Source organism: Humulus lupulus, chromosome 8, assembly GCF_963169125.1.
Source record: "Humulus lupulus chromosome 8, drHumLupu1.1, whole genome shotgun sequence".
NCBI lineage: Eukaryota > Viridiplantae > Streptophyta > Magnoliopsida > Rosales > Cannabaceae > Humulus > Humulus lupulus.
The window spans coordinates 33,391,067-33,413,611 of NC_084800.1; the positions used below are offsets into that span (position 1 = coordinate 33,391,067).

General features: G+C 46.3%; 1 protein-coding gene across 2 annotated transcripts; it reads right to left on the reverse strand.

Moving 5' to 3' along the window:
- Nucleotides 1–16,792: 16,792 nt before the first annotated feature.
- On the reverse strand, nt 16,793–22,285 carry LOC133793666 (gibberellin 20-oxidase-like protein). 2 transcript variants are annotated; one of them, XM_062230967.1, is made up of 3 exons: nt 21,922–22,285; nt 21,179–21,785; nt 16,793–16,999 (listed from the first exon to the last, which is right to left on the reverse strand). In XM_062230967.1, exons 1-3 carry the CDS (start codon nt 22,278–22,280, stop codon nt 16,925–16,927), a joined length of 1,041 nt encoding a protein of 346 aa, XP_062086951.1. In that variant the 5' UTR covers nt 22,281–22,285; the 3' UTR covers nt 16,793–16,924. The 2 variants fall into 2 exon arrangements, with proteins under 2 accessions (XP_062086951.1, XP_062086952.1); XM_062230968.1 differs by having other exon boundaries at nt 16,889–16,999; nt 21,171–21,785.
- Between the last annotated feature and the right edge of the window lie 260 nt (nt 22,286–22,545).

A 22,545-nucleotide genomic window follows, 5' to 3' on the forward strand; every position in this document is an offset into this window, starting at 1 on the left:
GGAAATTTCCACGCCCACCATGTGCGATCCCGGAGCAGGGGCTTTGCGAAGCAAGGCCTGCTGTAAGTGGGGGATCGATCATATCTGCTCCTGGAGCTGAAGCTTGCAGTGGTCGGGGAGCTCGCCATGCATTATTTTGTGAGATCTGGAGCTGAAGCCTGCGAAGCAAAGCTTACAACGGTCGCGGATCTTGCCATCTTTCGCCTTGCGGGACCCGGAGCTGGAGCTTGCGAAGCAAAGCTCACAGCGGTCGCGGAGTATTCTGCGAAGGACTTGTCAGGGAGTTGGGGGTGTTTCGGCGTAGCTTTCTGAATGTGCCTCAACCCCCAGTCATGTTCATCGCTGGGCTACACAGGAGATAATTTTCATGATGCATAATGGCAGATATTTGCATGGAAATTTTCACATAACCACATAAGGCACATATGACACGTAATGCATTTATGTTCATGGCAACAAATTAACTTAAGCTTAACAATTTAAAATTTTCAAACACAATGCTAACACATAAGTGGTGTTCTCTGTATGTTTTGTTCAAGGGGCGTATGGCTATGCCTTAGCCATGTATACCCCCCCAAGTGAGCGTGGGGTCCGGACGTCTCCGGACCGCGTGGTCACTTGTTAAAACGTAGCTTGGAACAAAGGGACAAAAAATGTAGTAAAAGCGGAGTTAATCTCTCCGTGTTTTATTAAATTAGCCTTTTAGGCATGCGTTTTACAGCTGGGAGGATTATCTCCATATTTTACATTTTGGCTACATCTACCAAGGACTTCCGACTAGATAGTCTGGGGCCTACTGATAGTAACGGCGGAGGTGCTCCGCGTTCCAGGCGCGAGGGACTTTAGATCCGTCGAGTCTCTTTAAATGATACGTCCCATGGCCCACTTTTTCTTGGACTTCATAGGGGCCTTCCCAGTTGGGTCCGAGGACTCCCACTCCCGGATCCTGCGTAGCAAGAAATACTCTCCGTAGGACAAGGTCCCCAACTTCGAATGTACGGCTCTTGACTCTTGTGTTGAAGGGTCGGGCTATCTTTCCTTGGTACATTTTTAGTTGGACCTGCGACTGCTCTCGGAGCTCTTCGATCATGTCCAGGGACTCCTGGAGAAGGGCGTGGTTCCGGGTAGGGTCGTAGGTGTCCTGCCTGTGAGAGGGGATCATAGTTTCTACTGGGATGACGGCCTCGCAACCGAAGGTCATGGAATAAGGTGTGTGCCCCGTCGAAGTTCTCTCTGTTGTGCGATAGGCCCAAAGTACTCGCGGAAGCTCTTCCGGCCAGTGAGCCTTGCATGCTTGGAGTTTTTTCATCAACGTGGTCTTTAAAATTTTGTTCACTGCTTCCACTTACCCATTGGCTTGAGGTCTGGCGACTGCGGAAAAGCTTTTGATGATTCCATGCGAAGCACAGAAGTCCGTGAAATGCTTACTGTCAAATTGCTTTCCGTTGTCGGACACAATTTTTCGCGGAAGCCCGAAACGACACACTATATTCTTGATGACAAAGTCCAATGCTTTCTTAGAGGTGACCGTGTTCATAGGTTCAGCTTCAACCCATTTGGTGAAGTAGTCTACCGCGACTATGGCATACTTCACTCCACCCTTCCCAGTTGGGAGGGAACCTACTAGGTCAATGCCCCAAACGGCAAACGGCCAGGGGCTGGTCATTAAGGTAATTTCTGTAGGCGGCACACGCGGAACCTTGGCGTACCTCTGGCACTGCTCACATTTTCTGACATAATCCACACAATCCTTCTTCATGGTGGGCCAGAAGTATCCTTGGCGAAGGATCTTTTTGGAGAGGCTCAGACCGGAGGTATGGTCGCCACAGAAGCCTTCGTGAATCTCATGGGCGATGGTGCTGATTTCGGTTCCGGCAACACACCTAAGGAAGGGTATGGACAACCCCCTGCGGTAAAGCTTTCCATCCATAACCACGTATCGGGGAGCTTGATATTGGAGCTTTCTTGCGTCAGCTTTATCAGTGGGGAGCTCTCCGGTGGTGAGAAATCTGAGGATGGGCCCTATCCAGGAATGGGAATGGTCGATGATGGCATTTACCCTCCGTGTCTCGGTACTAGGTGCTTCTAAGTGCCCGATGGGCACTAGGCCATATTGTTCAATCTCCGGGTCTGTTGCAGGCTTGGCCAGTGTGTCCGCGAGTGAATTCTGGTCCCAGGGAACCTGGCGGATTTGGTGGCCTTTGAAATGCTGCAGGAGGCCGCGAGAGAGAGACACGTAGGCAGCCATTTTTTCGCCTTTCGTTTGGTATTCTCCGGATATTTGGTTTACCACAAGTTGGGAGTCGCTGTATACTTCAATTTTTTGGGCTCCAACATCCCTGGCCAGTTGTAATCCGGCTAGCATGGCTTCGTGTTCTGCTTCGTTGTTCGATGCTGGGAATGCGAAACGGATGGCACTCTGGAGCTGATGTCCTTGGGGAGAAATTAGGATAACCCCTGCTCCAGCTCCTTTTTCATTTGAGGGTCCGTCTACATAGACCTTCCAGGTGGGAAGTTCCGGGACAGGATCTTCCGGGAGGTCATTCATTCCCGAGCATTCCACAATAAAGTCCGCGAGAGCTTGACCTTTTATGGAAACACGTGGCTGGTAGTGGATGTCAAACTGGCTCAGTTCCATGGCCCATTTAAGTAATCTGCCAGAAGACTCAGGCTTCTGCAGGACTTGCCGGAGAGGGTAGTTGGTGAGTACTCTGATGGTGTGCGCCTGGAAATAGGGCCTTAGCTTTCGCGAAGAAATTAGCAAGCAGAGGGAGAGTTTCTCGATCATTGAATATCTGGACTCGGCGTCCAGTAATCTCTTGCTCACGTAATACACAGGGAGCTGGAGACGGCCGTCTTCCCGGACGAGAGCGGCACTTACGGCATGCTTGGTTATAGCTAAGTACAAGAACAATGCCTCTCCTTCGACAGGTTTGGACAGTATGGGAGCTTGAGTTAGATGTTCCTTGAGGTGTCGAAAGGCTGCTTCGCATTCGGGGGTCCACTCGAACCTCTTGTTTCCTCGCAAAACATTGAAGAAGGGGACACATTTTTCAGTGGCCTTAGATACAAAGCGGTTGAGAGCAGCTATCCTTCCCGTAACGCTTTGGACATCCTTATGCTTTCGGGGAGAAGGCATATCTATGAACGCCTGAATTTTCTCAGGGTTGGCCTCCACTCCGCGGTAGCTGACAATGAAACCGAGGAACTTCCCCGACGAGACCCCGAAAGTACACTTCTTCGGATTCAGTTTCATTCCGTACTTTCGGATCACGGCGAAAGCTTCCTCAAGGTCGTCGTTGTGGTCCCCGGAGGTCTTGGATTTTACCAACATGTCGTCTACATACACCTCCATATTCCTCCCCAGCTGGTCCTTGAACATCCTGTTTACTAGGCGCTGGTATGTCGCCCCAGCATTCTTCAAGCCGAAAGGCATGACCGAGTAACAGTAGACGCCCTTGTCCGTGAGGAAGTTGGTGTGTTCCCGGTCCGCGATATGCATCGTGATCTGGTTGTACCCGGAGTATGCATCCATGAAGGATAAGAGTTCATACCCGGAAGTAGCGTCTACCATTTGATCGATTCGCGGAAGAGGGAAACAGTCTTTTGGGCAGGCTTTGTTTAGGTCCGTGAAGTCAATACACATTCTCTAGGACCCATTGGGCTTCGGGACCAGAACCGGGTTGGCCAACCACACGGGATAGTGTGACTCCTGGAGAAAGCCTATGGACATCAGCTTGTCCACTTCAGCTTTGACTGCTTCGGCCCTCACTGGGTCTAATGGCCTCCTCTTTTGGCGAACGGGAGTTGCAGATGGGTCGATGTTGAGTGCGTGGCACGCAACATTAGGATTAATCCTCGTCATATCAGCGTGGCACCATGCTAGGATATCCTGATTTTTCTTCACAGTGGCCACGATCTTTTCTCGAATGGCCGATGGAAGGTTTTTCCCCACCTGAATGACTTTGGTGGGATCTCCCGGGTTGAGGATCACCTCCTCGACTTCCTCCATCGGCTCTATCGCCCTCTCGACCCCCAATCTAGGGTCGAGTTCGTCAACATATGCCCCTTGGGCGCCCCCATTTTCTGGCAGATTCTCTGCCAAAGGAGCGGCAACAGTCGCCTCCTGGACTGTGTAGATGGATCGGACAGAGACGTTATAACAGCTTCGTGCACTTCGTTGGTCCCCTCTGAGGGTGCCAATACACCCGTTGTCACACGGAAACTTCAAACATAAGTGGCGTATCGAGGTTACTGCCCCAAAATCGACTAGGACCGGTCGGCCTAGGATGGCATTATACGCCGTGGGGCAGTCGACCACCACGAATGTGCAGTGCCTGAAGGCACAAGCGTCTCTGTCTCCTCTGAGGGTGACAGGAAGTTGAATTTTGCCTAAGGGCATGAGTGCATCCCCATTGAATCCCTGAAGTTGGATGGGGCATGGGGTCAGATCAGTCTCGGTTAATCCGATCGCGTGGAAGGCAGCTTTGAAGAGGATGTTTACGGAGCTTCCATTATCGACGAGGATCCGTGACACCTTCTTATTGGCAATCTGGGCTTCCACAACGAGGGGATCGTTGTGGGGGAAGTGCACATGTCGGGCGTCATCTTCCGTGAAGGTGATGGGAAGATCCATCATTCGGGGACGCTGAGCAGGTGACTGAACCAAGGCGCACATCTCCCCGGTGTGTTCTAACTCCCTCAAGTACCTTTTCTGGGAGTTGCGGGTGCTTCCGGCAAGGTGTGGTCCTCCGGAAATGGTGGCTACGTGTCCGTCAACGGAGGGCGGAGCAAGGCCAGGCGGATATGGATTTCCGGGGCCGGGAGCCAACATGGCAATGGGTGCCGGGGAGGTCGTAGCAGGAAGCGCTGGGAACTGGGATCCAGGAGCTTGGGGGTGACTAGATCCAGGAGCGCTAGCGGTCCCCCTCTGTCCCGGAGAGAACGCAGCTCCGTGAACTACTCCCTGTCCGGGATAGATCATGGGTATCCTCACCCATTGACCGAGGTGTCCCGCTCTTGCCAGGGACTCGATCTCATCCTTCAGTTGAAGGCACTCGTTTGTGGTGTGCCCCACGTCTCCGTGGAACTCACACCTTTTATTGGAGTCTCGCGGACGCCTTCCTCCGAGAGACACTTTCGGGGGCTTCCTGTAGTTGACCATATTACAGGTCGCTCGATAGACATTCTCTCGTGAGTCTATCAAACTGGTGTACTCCGTGAACTTGGGCTCATAGTCCTTCCGGGGTTTCTTTGAATGGTCCCCCCGGTTGGAGTTTCTTCCTCCTCTTTTATTCCGCGATTGGCTCAGATTCTGTTCTGGGCCTTCCGCTTGCGGTTGCGACCGGCCGGGAGCGATACTACATCCGGTTTGTACAGCTCCGTACCCGGAAAAATGGGTTTGACTCGGCTTCTGAGCAGACGCGGAAGGCCCATACACGCTTGGAGTGAACTGGGCTCCTGGAAACGTGAGGGCTGGTGCGGGAGCTTGCGAAGCAAAGCTCGGCGCAGTCACGGAGGGCGTCGGAGCTGGGGGAACTCCAAAGGCTTGTTGGTTGGCATCTTCAAGGTTGATGATTCCCTGAGCTTTCGACATGAATTCGGACAGAGTTTCTGCCCGTCTCCTTTGCATTTCCCCCCATAGCAGGGAACCGACGGTAAGCCCCGATTGAAGGGCGATCAGCTTCATATCATCGCTGACTTTGGTCTTAGCAGCAGCTTCCATCATTCTTTGAATGAAAGCTTTGAGGCTCTCATTGGGTAGTTGCTTGATGTTGGTTAAAGAACCAACCTCCATGTCGTGGTCCCGGGCAGCAATGAACTGCCTCCTGAACGTGGACTGTAGCTCCTTCCAGCTGTGGATGGATCCGGGAGCTAATCTTTTCCACCAGTCCTCTGCGGACTTGGTAAGGGTGAGTGAGAAGCACATGCATTTGGCATCCTCACTGACGCGCGCCACTTGCATCATCTTGTTGTATTTAGCTAGATGGGTGCGCGGGTCTGTCCTCCCCTCGTATAATTCTATATGAGGCATTTTGAAGTTCTCCGGGAGGGGAGTTTCCGCGATTCTCCAAATACATGGTTCCGGGTCTTCCTCCTCAGAGTCTGACAGGGCCCCACTTTGCTTCCGGACCAGCTTGGTCAAAGCAGCTATCTGTTCCTCGAGCCTCTTTGTGTCACTCTCCAGGAGGTCACGTCCCCGCATTTTGTCGTTGAGATGATTTCGTAGGTCATCTCCGCGAGGCCGGGCCTTTTCTCCTTTGGCCTTTTCATACTTGGCCTCTAACCTTCTTCTTAGGTCCACCGTGGACCAGCTATCTTCGGAGTGCGTGTCCACAGCCCGGCCGTCCTGGTTGACGGAATCACTGGGGCGGTTGTTCCTTCCCCTAGACCTGGGTGCCTTAGCACCGGGCCCTTTAGGCACAGAGTGCCCCCTTGGGGCTGAAGGACGTCTGGGCTTAGGAGCGCCAGAGACCTTCTGCGCGCGGGGGGGGGGCAGTTGGCCTAGTGATTCGCGCCTTTAGGAGGTGCAAGGGTGTTAGTGCGTACAGGCTCCCCAACTTTCTCTTTGCCCTTGTTAGGGGCGGCTTTGGATGGCCCAGCAACGGCTGGATCCGGCATGGTGGCATCAGCACCACCTAACGCAGAGGCGTCCTCGTCCGAGTTGCCTAGATCTCCAAGCTTGCCTCGGAGGTGCTCCATCATGCGCTGCATTTTTTCGGAGACGCGCTCCTGCTCAGCAAGCTTGGCCTTAGTGGCCACCAGTTCCTCGGCTACTTGGACCAGTTCTGGATCCTTCTCGTAGTAGTAGCCGTCTTTGTAGTAACCGTCTCGGACATACTCTTCTTCGCTTTCTAAGTATGTCGTATCTTCAGTACTGACCCGATCCTGGCGGGACGTCGGGTCTTCACCTTGGTAGTCCGAGGGTTCGTTTTGTACCGCATCTTCCATTATAGTATCGGGGTTGACCCTAGCATTTTTGTCAACCGCGGATTTTCTCGTAGTCACCATCTTTTCAGTACGGAGCGAATACAAAAAACGTACACAGGAAAAGAGCTGACTAACAACTCCCTACAGCTCTCAATGAAAGCACCAAAATGTTTACCAAGTTTTTCGGAAACGAATACAAGCAAAATAATAAAAAGATATGAACTGTAGAAGTGCGGAAATATAAATAAACAAACAGGTTTTTTACGTGGTTCAGGCGTTAACGAGCCTTAGTCCACGAGTCGATGTTATTATACTTGTCGTGGATTACAGTGGAATGGCTGGTGTATATGACCCTCACAAACTCACAATGTTTCTCTCGGGTTCTCTTGAAGAAGATGAAGCTAGAGAGATTTCAACAGAGTTTATGCCCTGTCCTCTTTTCGCCCCCCCTCTATCGTAAAATGAGGGGGTCTTTATAGCTAGGGTTTTGGATTAGGGTTTTTCTCTACTCACATGAGTCTTAATTACACCAGCCATAAATAGGGGATACAATTACCGTAGTCGCCTGGCTACCAGGCTCTATGTGGGTATATTTACGTGAAAGTATGGGGAATGCACAAAGGCAGCTGTCTTTTCCAAGTTGTCAGCGGAACAGTAGGCGAAATGGTACTTTTAGGCGTGCTGGGATGTGTGCGGCCTCAACCTGACGAGCGTGTCAGGCGGGATCCTGTGTCAGGTGGAGATCGTTCCAACTATGCCTCCTCCATGACTCGGTCGCTTGGTCTTCTTTCGTGCGAGGCACGGGACTGTATCCGCGAAGGTAGCCTGAAGAGCTTCTCCTGGAATAACCTTCCCTGAAGGATATCCCTTCGAGACTCCGGGAGAATTGACGAGCCTCCGTGACCTTCGGTTGCTTGAGAGAGTAAGCTTGACACTAAACGGGAGAGGCAAAGCCTTTCTGTCCATTCGCGAGCTCTGGTCACCTTTCGTGAAACATTTTGATAATTCTCCTTCCCCGAGGCTATCCATCTAAACGCTATCCGGAAATCTGGATAACAGCCGGTCTTCGGCTATCGATCAGGATCGGAGAATAGGCACTGATCGGAGCCAGTTCACAACCTGGGATAGCTAACGCTACCTTGCCTGAAGATCATATTGGTCACAATCATCAAAGACTTGAACCGGAGGTGCTTGAGGTGCAGTAGAAGGAGCTTACGCTCCAGCCTGTGATCCACTTCAAATAGAACTCAACGTTGTGCGCTAGGTTTCAAGGTCAGATAGGGGTTGGCAGAAGAAGAGGGTTCCCCAATGCCAGAGCTGCCTTCCGGTCTCGGTGAGTCCACGAATCAGATGGAGAGCCACCCATCCTAGGTATGAGTCACGTCGACGCTGCAGAGCATCTGCCCCGTTTAACTTCAACGTTGATACTATAGCCCTTTGGGAGTGGTGACCCATAGGAAGTAGTCCCTCAACACTTTGAAGATCGAGGAAAAAAATAGGACAAGTATGCCATTCAGAAGAGTAGTCTACAGAGTTAGGGATTCCACAGTTCAGACAGAAACGTTGTTGAGTATGTGGCTTTACTCCAAGGTGACTCAAGGATCGATCGAGATAACATTTCCACCAGATGCCAGAAAAAGGAAGACAGAAGCAAGAGTCCCCAAGGCGAAATGTGAGTTCATCCGATGAAGAGTCAATTACGTTTATTAGAAGTTGACAATAGAGTGGTTGTACTCTTTACATGCCCTAAGAAGCGTAAGTCATCGGTTCCAATCCGATAAGGGGCCTTTATCTTTTCCACGAAACTCCTGTCTTAGTCTTCATTTTTCAATTCGAAGTAACGTAACAGGATTCGATGTTGCACCAACTTCAACTCTTCTCTGGATCCGGAGTTTTTCAAGAAAAGGTCCCATCCTTCAATATCATGAAGCTTAAAGGAAAAAAAGAAGCCGACCATACCATATATATGAAGATATACACACTCTCGTTGAAAGGATTAAGAGAGTCCCTCAGGGAAAAGTTAAGACCTATCAAAAACCATACATTTAAGATAGATAGCCACTTTAGCACCCGGGGAACCCGCTGGATTCGCTGGCGGCACAGCTCCTCATGAACCGGCAGGATTATTTGAGGGAAGAGGATTTGTCTGGGCTGGAGGCGGGGAGTTGTATTCGCTATTTCTTGACGTACTGGAGTTACAACATTTGAATTTCTCTTACATTCTACGTTCCTGAAATGGATCCTATCAAATATTTCACATTTTCTATAATCATCTTTATTTTAGGTATTTGGGGAATCCTCCTCAACATATATTGTAACGCCCTGGCTACCCCAGAACAGTTACGGTGAACGGTGGACCGGAAATTTGACTCACTACCTGAGTCCTTTGGTCAAAAACGTGCTCTAAGTGTAATTAACAGGCCAAGGTATAAAACTAGTAAAAAGGTAATGGAGATTTTCATTACAAACTGCTCTGCAGAGCTAAACAAAATGTTTACAAGCTGTTCTTAGTACAAAATGGTCACTACTGTTGTAAAGTTACAATCCCGTCGACCTAAGCGGCAAAAATAGGGTAAACCCCCTAGTTCCTCTGAGAACACCTTGACCGTGGTGGTCAAGCGGCTGCATATGTACACACCACCACATCAGCTCTCCACTCAAGGCTAGGTGAGCTTCTCTTTCCCTTTACCTGCACCACATAGCACCCATGAGTCAAGGCCCAGCAAGAAAACATAACACTTTATATAAACATTATCAAATGACTATCATTATAATCACACTGAGCATAAAGCTTTCAAACAAATGAGTAAACACCACATGAGGTCCTGATAAACCACACTGAGTGACTGTCAAGCAAGTCACTAATTCAGATGGAAGAGTGGCTGATAGGTAAGCCACTAGCCTTCAACAGGTTCTGGTAACCGTACTGAGTGACTGCCATGCATGTCACTAATTCAGATGGGAGAGTGGCTGCTAAGTAAGCCACCAGCCTCCAAGCGCTTATTTCATTCATCGACCCTCGGGGTCGGTCTGGCATTAATGCTCTCTGAGTCATTCAATGCTGATAATTGATTAGATCAAATCCTACTGGCTTGCGTGACACACGCTAAGGCCGTCCTGACTAATAAGTCATCTCAACATGATCAGTGCCCAGTACCACCGCCGAACCTGACTAATAAGTCACAGCTTCACAGTTGATACTAGCACCCTTGCCAAACCTGACTAATAAGTCAGTACCATGCACAAATGAGCAACATATGCTAAGCATTCTATATTCAATCCATGTCCATATTCTCACAATCACATGCCTCATGAATATCCACACATGTCACACTTGGGGTGCAGTTTTCTTACCTTTGGTTCGAGCAAGAACGAATAAAAGAACAACCCTGAGAACGATCGACTTTTTGGTCCTTTAGCGGTTACCTGGTCATAACCAAATCATTGGATTCCATCAATAAAATGAATAATAAAAGGTTCCCAAACCAAAACCTAACCTCCGGGACCTCAAACACTACTCAACCGGGTAGTAGGTTCAATCCCGAGGCCTTAGGCTTGCATCCCCGAGCCAATAAGCTAATTCTGGCCAAAAATGCCTTAAGGGTCGCGGCCCTCCTTGGCCATGCCGCGGCCCGCCCCTCAGACAGAGGCGCCTAAACCCAGCAGCCCCCAAGGGCCGCGGCTCACCCCTGCCATGCCGCGGCGCTAGCTCCAGTTCAGCCAAAACCCCTGTTTTTCTTCCCTTGCGTTTTCCCTTGAAACCAACCCTTCAAACCCAATTTAAACACCACCCAAACCTCTCTTAAACACCCATTTAAACCTCCAAACCTCACCCATAACTATCCCTCATCATAACCCAAGACAAACCCCAATCAAACTTCCATCAATTCCAACAATTCACCATAAAAACACAAGCTGAATTCTAATACTGAAACAGAGGTAAACCAGCAAGTTAATGGACAAAGCTTACCTCAAACCTGGAATTGAACCCTCTTCAATGGTTGAACCAAGTCTATAACTTAAGCCCCTTGATTTCCTAGCTTAGTTCCACCCCTTGAGCTCAAAATCTCCAAAGAAGAAACAAGGAAAGTGAAGGTACGGGAAGGAGGAGAAGTAAAATCTGTTTTTGTTCTGTTTTACTCTACAGCCTTCCAAGCTCATATATATCCTAGCCAAAAGACCATTATACCCCTAGGTCTTTAAAAGTCTCTAAAGCCAACTCAAGGGAAATTTTGGTACTTTCCACCTACACCGTTAACCATAATTAACGCTTCCCAATTCCCGCTAATCTCAATATCCTCAAACACCAATATTTCACCTCCCGTTACCCTTTAATGTCTGGTAACACTCTAATCATTAAAACACCCCGAGACTCACCCCGAGACCCGAGCTTAAGCCCGTTATGACCAAACCGACATTAAACATTCCTTGATCATCTCATGCCAAATGGCTCGAACAAACCCACATCATAATGTGGTCTCAAATTATATCACCAACATGCGAGTAAATAACCAATTTACCCTCAACGAGCCAAATTACCATCACACCCCTGTAATAAGAAATATGGACACATATGCATGCATTTCACATCATATCATAATATAATCAATATATACATGCATTTAATCATTTAATAACATAATTAAGCAAGTACGGCCCTCCCGGCCTACTGTTCACGCCGTTAAATACATCGGAGAATTTGGGGCATTACAACTATCCCCTCCTTACTGAAATTTCGTCCCCGAAATTTACCTGAACAACTCGGGATACTGACTCTGCATATCTGACTCCAGCTCCCAGGTCGTCTCCTCGTCCTTGCTGTTCCTCCACAATACCTTAACCAAAGGTATTGTCTTATTCCTGAGGACCTTGTCCTTTCTGTCAAGTACCTGAACTGGCTGCTCCTCAAAGGAGAGATCTGGCTCAAGCTCCAGATCTTCATAACTCAGAATATGGCCCACATCAGATACGTACCTCCGAAGAGCTGATACATGAAACACATTATGCACGGCAGACAACGCCGGAGGCAAAGCCAATCTGTAAGCCACCTGACCTATCCTCTCCAGGATCTCAAATGGACCTACAAATCTAGGACTCAGTTTGCCTTTCTTCCCAAACCTTCTCACCCCTTTCCATGGCGAGACTCTGAGGAAAGCATAGTCTTCTACCTGAAACTCTACGTTCCTGCGCTTGAGATCTGCATAGCTCTTCTGTCTACTCTGAGAAGCAAGCATCCTAGCTCTAATCTTCTCTATAGCCTCACTGGTCCTCTGAACTGCATCAGGACCTAAGTATCTCCTTTCCTTTGTCTCATCCCAATGGATGGGAGATCTGCACTTCCTACCATATAGCATCTCATAAGGTGCTACTCCAATGGTAGACTAGTAACTGTTGTTGTAGGAGAATTCTATCAAAGGCAGATACTTACTCCAAGATCCACCGAAATCCAGTACGCATGCTCTCAGCATGTCCTCCAAAATCTGGATCGTCCTCTCAGATTGCCCATCTGTCTGAGGATGATAAGCTGTACTGAACTTCAACTTTGTCCCCATGGCTTTCTGCAAACTCCCCCAAAACTTGGAAGTAAAGGTGGGGTCCCGATCTGACACGATCGACCTAGGTGCACCATGGAGCCGCACAATCTCTCTCACATAGAGATCCGCATACTGATCAACCGTATATGTAGTCCTCACTGGCAAAAAGTGAGCTGACTTGGTATAGTGATCCACTATCACCCAAACGGAATCATGCTGACCAGTAGTCCTGGGCAAGCCCACCACAAAATCCATCGTGATGTCTTCCCACTTCCACTCAGGAATATCCAGAGGCTGCAGTGACCCTGCCGGCCTCTGATGCTCAGCCTTGACTTGTTGACATGTCAAGCACTTAGCCACATACTCTACTACATCTCTCTTCATCCCCGGCCACCAATATAACGATCTCACATCCTGATACATCTTCGTGGTGCCTGTATGTAAAGAGTAAGGTGTAGTATGAGATTCATCCAGAATCTCTCGCCTCAATGCAGTGTCTAACGGAACACATATCCGCCCTTTGTATCTCAACAAGCCTACCTCAGACACTGTATAATCCCTGGATGCTCTAGCCAAAACATCTTCCCTGATCTTAATCAGCTGAGGATCACTTAACTGACCTTCTTTGATCCTCTCCAACAATGTAGACTGTAGCGTAATGTTAGCCAACTGGCCCACCAGCAACTCTATACCAGCTCTGGTCATATCATCTGCTAACTCTTTGGCTATCAGCCTCATACCGTGAATCTGCCCCGGACCCTTCCGGCTCAAGGCATCAGCTACCACGTTGGCTTTCCCTGGGTGATACAAAATCTCACAATCATAGTCCTTCACTAACTCCAGCCAACGCCTTTGCCTCATATTCAGGTCTTTCTGGGTGAAGAAATATTTCAGGCTCTTGTGGTCTGTATAGATCTCACATTTCTGTACATAGAGATAATGCCTCCATATCTTTAAAGCAAAAACCACCGCTGCCAACTCCAGATCATGAGTAGGATACCTCTTTTCATACTCCTTCAGCTGACGAGAAGCATAGGCAATAACCCTCTCTGATTGCATCAAAACACAGCCCAAACCCTGATGAGAAGCGTCACAGTAAATCACAAACTTCTCCTGGTCCGTCGGAAGACTCAGAATCAGAGCTGTAATCAATCTCTGCTTCAGTTCCTGGAAGCTGTTCTCACACTTATCTGACCACACAAACTTCTGGCTCTTGCGTGTCAGCTCAGTCAAAGCACTTGCAATCTTCGAGAACCCTTCCACGAACCGCCTGTAATAACCTGCCAATCCAAGGAAACTTCAAACCTCAGAAGCATTCTTTGGCCTTGGCCAATCTCTGACCGCTTCGACCTTTGCTGGATCTACCTTAATCCCCTCCTTACTAACAATGTGTCCAAGAAAGGATACCTGAGACAACCAGAATTCACACTTCTTGAACTTTGCAAACAACCTGTGCTCTCTTAGTCTCTGTAGAACCAACCTCAGATGATGTTCATGCTCTAACTCAGTCTGAGAGTATACCAGAATATCATCGATGAAGACGATCACAAACTGGTCTAAATAATCCCTGAACACTCTGTTCATCATATCCATGAAAGCAGCAGGAGCATTTGTCAACCCAAATGACATAACTAGAAACTCATAATGCCCATACCTGGTACGAAAAGCAGTCTTCGGTATATCTCCCTCCTTGACCCTCAACTGATGATAACCAGAACAAAGGTCGATCTTAGAGAATACCTTCTTACCTTGCAACTGATCGAACAGGTCATCTATCCTTGGCAAAGGATATCGGTTCTTAATTGTCAACTTGTTCAGTTCCCTGTAATCTATACACATTCTCAGAGAACCATCTTTCTTCTTTACAAACAGAACTGGCGCACCCCAGGGTGAGAAATCAGGTCTAATGAAACCCATATCCAGCAGCTCTTGCAACTGCACTTTCAATTCTTTCAACTCAGCTGGGGCCATTCTGTACGGTGCTCTAGACACTGGCTCCGTCCCTGGTGCCAGTTCTATAACGAACTCAATCTCCCTGTGTGGTGGCAACCCTGACAAATCTTCTAGAAACACATCCAGAAACTCACATACAAGCCTGGTATCCTCTGGTCTCACTGGCATGACCTGAGTGGTGTCAACCACACTGGCTAAGAATCCAATGCATCCTCTCTTCAAAAGATCCCTGGCCCTCAACACAAAAATCATAGGAACACGAGGTCCATGCACGGTACCAACAAATACAAAAGGATCCTCACCTTCAGGCTCAAAGGTGACCATCTTCCTTCTGCAGTCAATAGTTGCCCCATACTTTGCCAACCAATCCATACCCAGTATCATATCAAAGTCAGTCATAACTAACTCTATCAAATCCACTGACAACTCTCTGCCCTCTACTGTCACTGGCAAAGATCTGACCCATCTTCTGGATACCACTATCTCCCCAATGGGTAACAAAGTACCAAACCCGACAGCATAGAAATCACAAGGTCTACACAACCTATCAATAATGCTACTAGCAACAAAGGAATGTGTAGCACCAGAATCAATTAACACACGATAAGGGGTTCCTGCACTAAGAAGCTGACCTGTAACAACTGAGGGGGAAGCCTCAGCTTCTGCTTGAGTCAACGTGAACACTCGAGCTGGGGCCGAGCTGTCCACCTTTCTGGCTTCTTCTTTCCCTACTCGAGGGCAATCTTTCTTAAAGTGACCCACTACTCCACACAAAAAGCAGGCCTTCGCCTTACACTCTCCCAAATGGCGCCTCTTGCACCTAGGGCATTCAGGATGAGTCTTCCAGGCTTCACTGCCCCCAGGACGACCTATTATAATACCACGAGGTCTCCTGTCAGGACCTGGAACTGGGAAGGTATCAGGAACCTTCCTCTTCTGATCACTGGGGCCAACACCCCTACCAGAACCAACAAATTGAGGACCTGGCCTCCTGAAATCCCTTCTGGCTGCATTGTCACGCCAAATCTTAACCTCCGCACTCTCAGCTGTGAGTGCCTTCTCCACCGCCTGTGCATAAGTAGTGACTCCTGCCATAGTGGTGATGCGAACGTCACGGGCTAACCTGGGCTGTAGCCCCTGGAGGAATCTCTCTCTCCTTGTTCCATCAGTGGGCACCAGCTCTTTGGCAAACTTTGCCAAACGGTCAAACCTTAAGGCATATTTAGTAACTGATAAGCTTCCCTGAAGTAGCCTCATAAACTCATCGGCCTTCGCCGCTCTTATAGCGTCATTATAGTACTTCTCATTAAACAAGGTCTGAAATTCCTCCCAGCTCAGGAGATTAACATCTTTGGTCTAACCAACCACTTCCCACCATATCCGGGCATCTTCCCGAAACATATAAGCAGCACAGGCCACCCTCTCACTACCCACTACCTTCATAAAGTCAAGAATAGTGTTAAGCATGCTCATCCATTGTTCAGCTTTAATAGGATCAGCGCTGCCTTCAAAAACTGGAGGTTGCTGTTTCCTGAACCGCTCATAAAGAGGTTCCAATCTATTCTCAACCCCAGATAGCTGCCCAATAACTGGCACAGAAGGTGCCTCTGACACATTAACCACTGCAGGCACTTGCTGCTGCCTCAGGAGACGAAGCTCCTCCCCTTGTTTCAACACTATAGCCTGCAAATCATTAAACAACTGCTGCCAGTTTGCAGGTGCTGGCTGTGGAATCTGGGAATGGCCATTCTCTTGACCTTGGCTATTGTCATTATTCTGACCCTGACCACTCTGGCCAGCTGTAGTGTCTGTCTGTTCTGGGTTCATTCTGTCACTGATACCTTACTGAAACAATAACCAATACGGCCAGTCAGGTAGTAATAACTAAACCTCTTGCCGCCTCACGGTCCAAGAACAAGCAGACAATTATCATATTCCACAGTCATTCAATATGCTCAAACAGATACATGTTTATGGCACTCAGCACTCAGCATGTATCATATAACAGTTCATAATATTTTAGGGGCACAAGGCCAACACAATGACTCATGCATACAGGTAAAGCATTTGCACCACATTTAGGCAGTTATGCACATAACTACATAAAGAGTTACCAAACCAAGAGTCGAGCTTGACTTCAGTGATGTGTGTACATGCCCAGCCAGTCTACAAGAACCTTAACCTTGGCATTGCTCTGATACCAAGTTGTAACGCCCTGGCTACCCCAGAACAGTTACGGTGAACGGTGGACCGGAAATTTGACTCACTACCTGAGTCCTTTGGTCAAAAACGTGCTCTAAGTGTAATTAACAGGTCAAGGTATAAAACTAGTAAAAAGGTAATGGAGATTTTCATTACAAACTGCTCTGCAGAGCTAAACAAAACGTTTACAAGCTGTTCTTAGTACAAAATGGTCACTACTGTTGTAAAGTTACAATCCCGCCGACCTAAGCGGCAAAAATAGGGTAAACCCCCTAGTTCCTCTGAGAACACCTTGACCGTGGTGGTCAAGCGGCTGCATATGTACACACCACCACATCAGCTCTCCACTCAAGGCTAGGTGAGCTTCTCTTTCCCTTTACCTGCACCACATAGCACCCATGAGCCAAGGCCCAGCAAGAAAACATAACACTTTATATAAACATTATCAAATGACTATCATTATAATCACACTGAGCATAAAGCTTTCAAACAAATGAGTAAACACCACATGAGGTCCTGATAAACCACACTGAGGGACTGTCAAGCAAGTCACTAATTCAGATGGAAGAGTGGCTGATAGGTAAGCCACTAGCCTTCAACAGATTCTGGTAACCGTACTGAGTGACTGCCATGCATGTCACTAATTCAGATGGGAGAGTGGCTGCTAAGTAAGCCACCAGCCTCCAAGCGCTTATTTCATTCATCGACCCTCGGGGTCGGTCTGGCATTAATGCTCTCTGAGTCATTCAATGCTGATAATTGATTAGATCAAATCCTACTGGCTTGCGTGACACACGCTAAGGCCGTCCTGACTAATAAGTCACCTCAACATGATCAGTGCCCAGTACCACCGCCGAACCTGACTAATAAGTCACAGCTTCACAGTTGATACTAGCACCCTTGCCAAACCTGACTAATAAGTCAGTACCATGCACAAATGAGCAACATATGCTAAGCATTCTATATTCAATCCATGTCCATATTCTCACAATCACATGCCTCATGAATATCCACACATGTCACACTTGGGGTGCAGTTTTCTTACCTTTGGTTCGAGCAAGAACGAATAAAAGAACAACCCTGAGAACGATCGACTTTTTGGTCCTTTAGCGGTTACCTGGTCATAACCAAATCATGGGATTCCATCAATAAAATGAATAATAAAATATTCCCAAACCAAAACCTAACCTCCGGGACCTCAAACACTACTCAACCGGGTAGTAGGTTCAATCCCGAGGCCTTAGGCTTGCATCCCCGAGCCAAAAAGCTAATTCTGTCCAAAAATGCCTTAAGGGCAGCGGCCCTCCTTGGCCATGCCGCAGCCCTCCCCTCAGACAGAGGCGCCTAAACCCAGCAGCCCCCAAGGGCCGCGGCTCACCCCTGCCATGCCGCGGCGCTAGCTCCAGTTCAGCCAAAACCCCTGTTTTTCTTCCCTTGCGTTTTCCCTTGAAACCAACCCTTCAAACCCAATTTAAACACCACCCAAACCTCTCTTAAACACCCATTTAAACCTCCAAACCTCACCCATAACTATCCCTCATCATAACCCAAGACAAACCCCAATCAAACTTCCATCAATTCCAACAATTCACCATAAAAACACAAGCTGAATTCTAATACTGAAACAGAGGTAAACCAGCAAGTTAATGGACAAAGCTTACCTCAAACCTGGAATTGAACCCTCTTCAATGGCTGAACCAAGTCTATAACTTAAGCCCCTTGATTTCCTAGCTTAGTTCCACCCCTTGAGCTCAAAATCTCCAAAGAAGAAACAAGGAAAGTGAAGGTACGGGAAGGAGGAGAAGTAAAATCTGTTTTTGTTCTGTTTTACTCTCCAGCCTTCCAAGCTCATATATATCCTAGCCAAAAGACCATTATACCCCTAGGTCTTTAAAAGTCTCTAAAGCCAACTCAAGGGAAATTTTGGTACTTTCCACCTACACCGTTAACCATAATTAACGCTTCCCAATTCCCGCTAATCTCAATATCCTCAAACACCAATATTTCACCTCCCGTTACCCTTTAATGTCTGGTAACACTCTAATCATTAAAACACCCCGAGACTCACCCCGAGACCCGAGCTTAAGCCCGTTATGACCAAACCGACATTAAACATTCCTTGATCATCTCATGCCAAATGGCTCGAACAAACCCACATCATAATGTGGTCTCAAATTATATCACCAACATGCGAGTAAATAACCAATTTACCATCAACGGGCCAAATTACCATCACACCCCTGTAATAAGAAATATGGACACATATGCATGCATTTCACATCATATCATAATATAATCAATATATACATGCATTTAATCATTTAATAACATAATTAAGCAAGTACGGCCCTCCCGGCCTACTGTTCACGCCGTTAAATACATCGGAGAATTTGGGGCATTACATATATTGAGAAATGTTTTCTCATAATAAAGCGCGCCAAGGTTCTTGATTCTTACCATTCGCCCATCTAATCATGTTAAGAGAACCCCTTTTTCATTTTACAAGGACTCCCTTACTTTTTATAATGACCTGAAGGGGGTCTCAGAGACTACGTAACCTCCGCAGCTTCGTCTAGAGCCGGGCGTCCAGCCGTGTAGGAAGAGTGCTGCGCCTTTTTCCAAATGTCCCGTAAGTGAATCATCTCATAGATTGGACCGACGATCATTAGAAATTCGCGAATTAGAGATGCTGTAATATACTATTTCCCATAACTTCTCATACCAGACGGTATCTCTTTATTCTTTGTGATATTGACCACATTTCTGATCCCTATTTGCATTTCAGTGGGTTGGTCTGCCCGTTCATCCTTTTCTAAAGTAGTTGTCTGAATAAGCGAGCTTCCGCATTTCAAAGGGTAGAAGGGCCTCTTTGTCATAGGCGGGCGGATTCAGTCCCGCAATAGCAGGGATGGCAGCAGAGTTCTAGTAAAAGAAGCCGCGGGAAGCAAAGGCACCAATAAATGGGTTCGGGTTCCGCTCCTTCTCATTCATATTAATGGCAGTTCCTTGGGCTTCCTTCTTCTCATCCTAAGATTTCACATAGTACTTTTTCTTTTTCAAAAAATCTGCTTTCTTTTTCTTTTCTTCTCGGCTGGTTCTGAATGCTGGTCGGGTCTTAAGGAGAGCAATCATAGACCAGGGGAGAAACCAGTTATAGGCCAGTCTTCTTCATCTGGCCGCATTACATCAATATGGATAAAATAATCCATTGGGTGTACATTCCATCACCGATCAGTTCGTGCGCCTATTCAGGGACGTTCAAAGCGTGAAAGCTGATCTACGACCACCCTTGCTTGTTTGGCGCAAGCCATTAAGGGATTTCTTTGTGAAAGAGGATGGGTTTTAAAGCGGTGCTTTGTGTACATTTATACAAAACTTCTACCCCAAGCACACGCAAAGGAGCCGTAGACAGGCAAGTGAAATCCAATCCACGAAATAATTTGATCTATGGACAGCATCACACACATTAGATGGTTGCTTTAAATTTGTGGAAATTAGACTATTATAAGTTTTGTTTAAAATGGTGTTCCTATATATAAGAGATAAGTTCAACACATTTGATGGTTACGATTAAGTTATAATATCCAATTATGTGCTTATTATTGAAAATAGAAGTAGCACTTTTCATCGTTTTGACCGATCAACTAAGCCACCAAACTAAAGTATGAACATGTGAATGGCATGAAATGTTATATTTATGATGAAGATCATTAATTATAACTATAAATAATACTAGACTAATTTTGCAACAAAATGAAAATTACAATAAATAATACTAAACTTAGATGCAACAATTACCATGTATTTAGATTTTTTTTTAAAATATATATATTTATTTATTTGCTGAAAATCTTGCCAAAAATATATATTTCTCTTTCCTCTAAAAATTGTAAACTAATGGTCATTACTTGCCAGAAAGATATGTTGATCACGTAATAACGTTTGACAATTTTATGAAATATAGAATGGAGCCATAGATTAGATATATATAACAGAAGCATGGCATGAGATTGTTGCAACTAATATAGAAGTTAGGTGATAAGAACAATACATTAATAACAATCATTATTAAAACTAATAATTGTAATATAAACAATAATGAAGATGACTAATAATGGGTAAATCACAACCCTTTCCAGAAAGAAATCTATACATGCAACAAGGACAAACTTTCCAAGGCCCCAATATATAATAGTCTAAAGCAGCAATCAAATGTAAAGGCAATTAATGTCCCTACCACATGAGCTCCATTACTGGCAGAGGTTGGACTATTGGATATGTATAGTCATTAGTCAATGTTGATCAAGAATATTAACATTAAAAAAAAAGTGCACGATTTGAAAGAAAAACCTCCCATAAACCCCACCAAGTCAAACTTCTTAAAGTACTAGCCAGTAACTTGTATCACCAAACAAATCAAAACCTTTTAGCCAAACCCAACTCAACCACACAATTTTATTATCTTTCCAATTCAAGAATACTGATTGATATATTACAGTACCATTTCTAATGCTGCAACTTAGAGCAATTAAGTTTTGAATGAATGCTTACATACTTACAGTACTCGGCCAGGCTTTGACACCAGCAAAATCTTTTACCGTAAACCCAACTTTTTCAAACTTGCCTTTCTCATTGTTCTCTCTGAACTTCAAGTAATCCAAGCAAACAAAGGGATTGTAAGTTCTCTCATTTCCTTTCCCTACAACATCATCTGGTGCTAAGATTACTTTGTCATCCTCAAAACACCAGAAGAAAGCTAGAGAAAACCGGTTCTGCGGCTGCCTTAAGACCACCCGGTGTGCTGAGGACCTTAGCTTCTCATTGCTCCAAGCTTGCACCATGTCCCCTATGTTCACCAAAAGGGTCCCCTCACATGGGCTTATGTCCATCCATTTTCCTTCCTTTGACCTCACTTGAAGCCCTCCTACTTTATCTTGGTACACAATTGTTACACAGCTCATATCAGTGTGCATTCCAAGCCCTTCAACCTCATCTTCTACTCTCTCAGGAGCTGAGTAGTTGTTTATTCTCAGATAACCATGACAATTGTTGAACTCAGACTCATAGTACTTCTTCTTAAAGTCATCCCCTAAGCTCATCAACAAGATCTCTATAATTTTTTTTGACAGTTCTGCCATCTTACTCCCATATTCTTGCAGCATCTCACTGTTAGAGAAAGGCCCAGTTGATTAAACACAATAATAATCTCAAATCAAGTGAGGGATAATACCAATAAATATTATAAACAGTACAAGACAATAAATAAGTACATATACATGACGTTTTTTGCTCATATATGTACCTGAAAAGAAAACTTTGTTGGTCAAAGAGCACATCAGCTGCACTTTGAGCAGATGCAAAGAAGTTTGGACCAGAAACTCTGAGGCTTTCAAAGAATGGAGAAGCTAAGAAATGAGGAGTATAAGTCTTTGCCGAAGAGAAAGGACCAAGTCTGAGTTTGGTTTCAGAGGGGAGGCTAAAGAGATCATTTGACATGGAACATATGTTGTTGTAAAGATCACTTGAAATCCCATGATTAGTGATGTGGAAGAAACCCCAAGTTTTGCAGGTTTCAGCTAAGGAAGATAGAGAAGAAGGGTGCAGTTCTGGCTCAGAAATGTCTAAAATATGAAGTTCAACAGAAGTTTTGGATTCAGACATTTTTTTGGGGGGGGAATATAGAGGAAGAAAAGGTTTACTTTGTCCACTATGTAAGCTGGGCTACCTATTAAATAGGCTTCCAGCTATAAAGATTAAAAGTTTCACTTTTTACTGGATCATAATTTACATGAGATGGGACCTATATTCACCTAAGTAAATGTAACCCACTAGCTATGCTTTTTCTATATCATAATTTACATGAGATTGGGACCACTAGCTATGCAGATTAATATATATAATCTAGTGTTGAGATTATATATATGTT

Excerpts from the sequence above, each read along its gene's own strand:
- LOC133793666 (XM_062230967.1), bottom strand. The coding sequence starts at position 22,280 with ATGTCTGAATCCAAAACTTCTGTTGAACTTCATATTTTAGACATTTCT. Across the intron at positions 21,786-21,921 it reads CAACAAAGTTTTCTTTTCAG|TGAGATGCTGCAAGAATATG; the intron begins GTACATATATGA and ends TTTCTCTAACAG. Across the intron at positions 17,000-21,178 it reads TCAAAGCCTGGCCGAGTACT|GTAAAGGGAAAGAGAAGCTC; the intron begins GTAAGTATGTAA and ends TATGTGGTGCAG.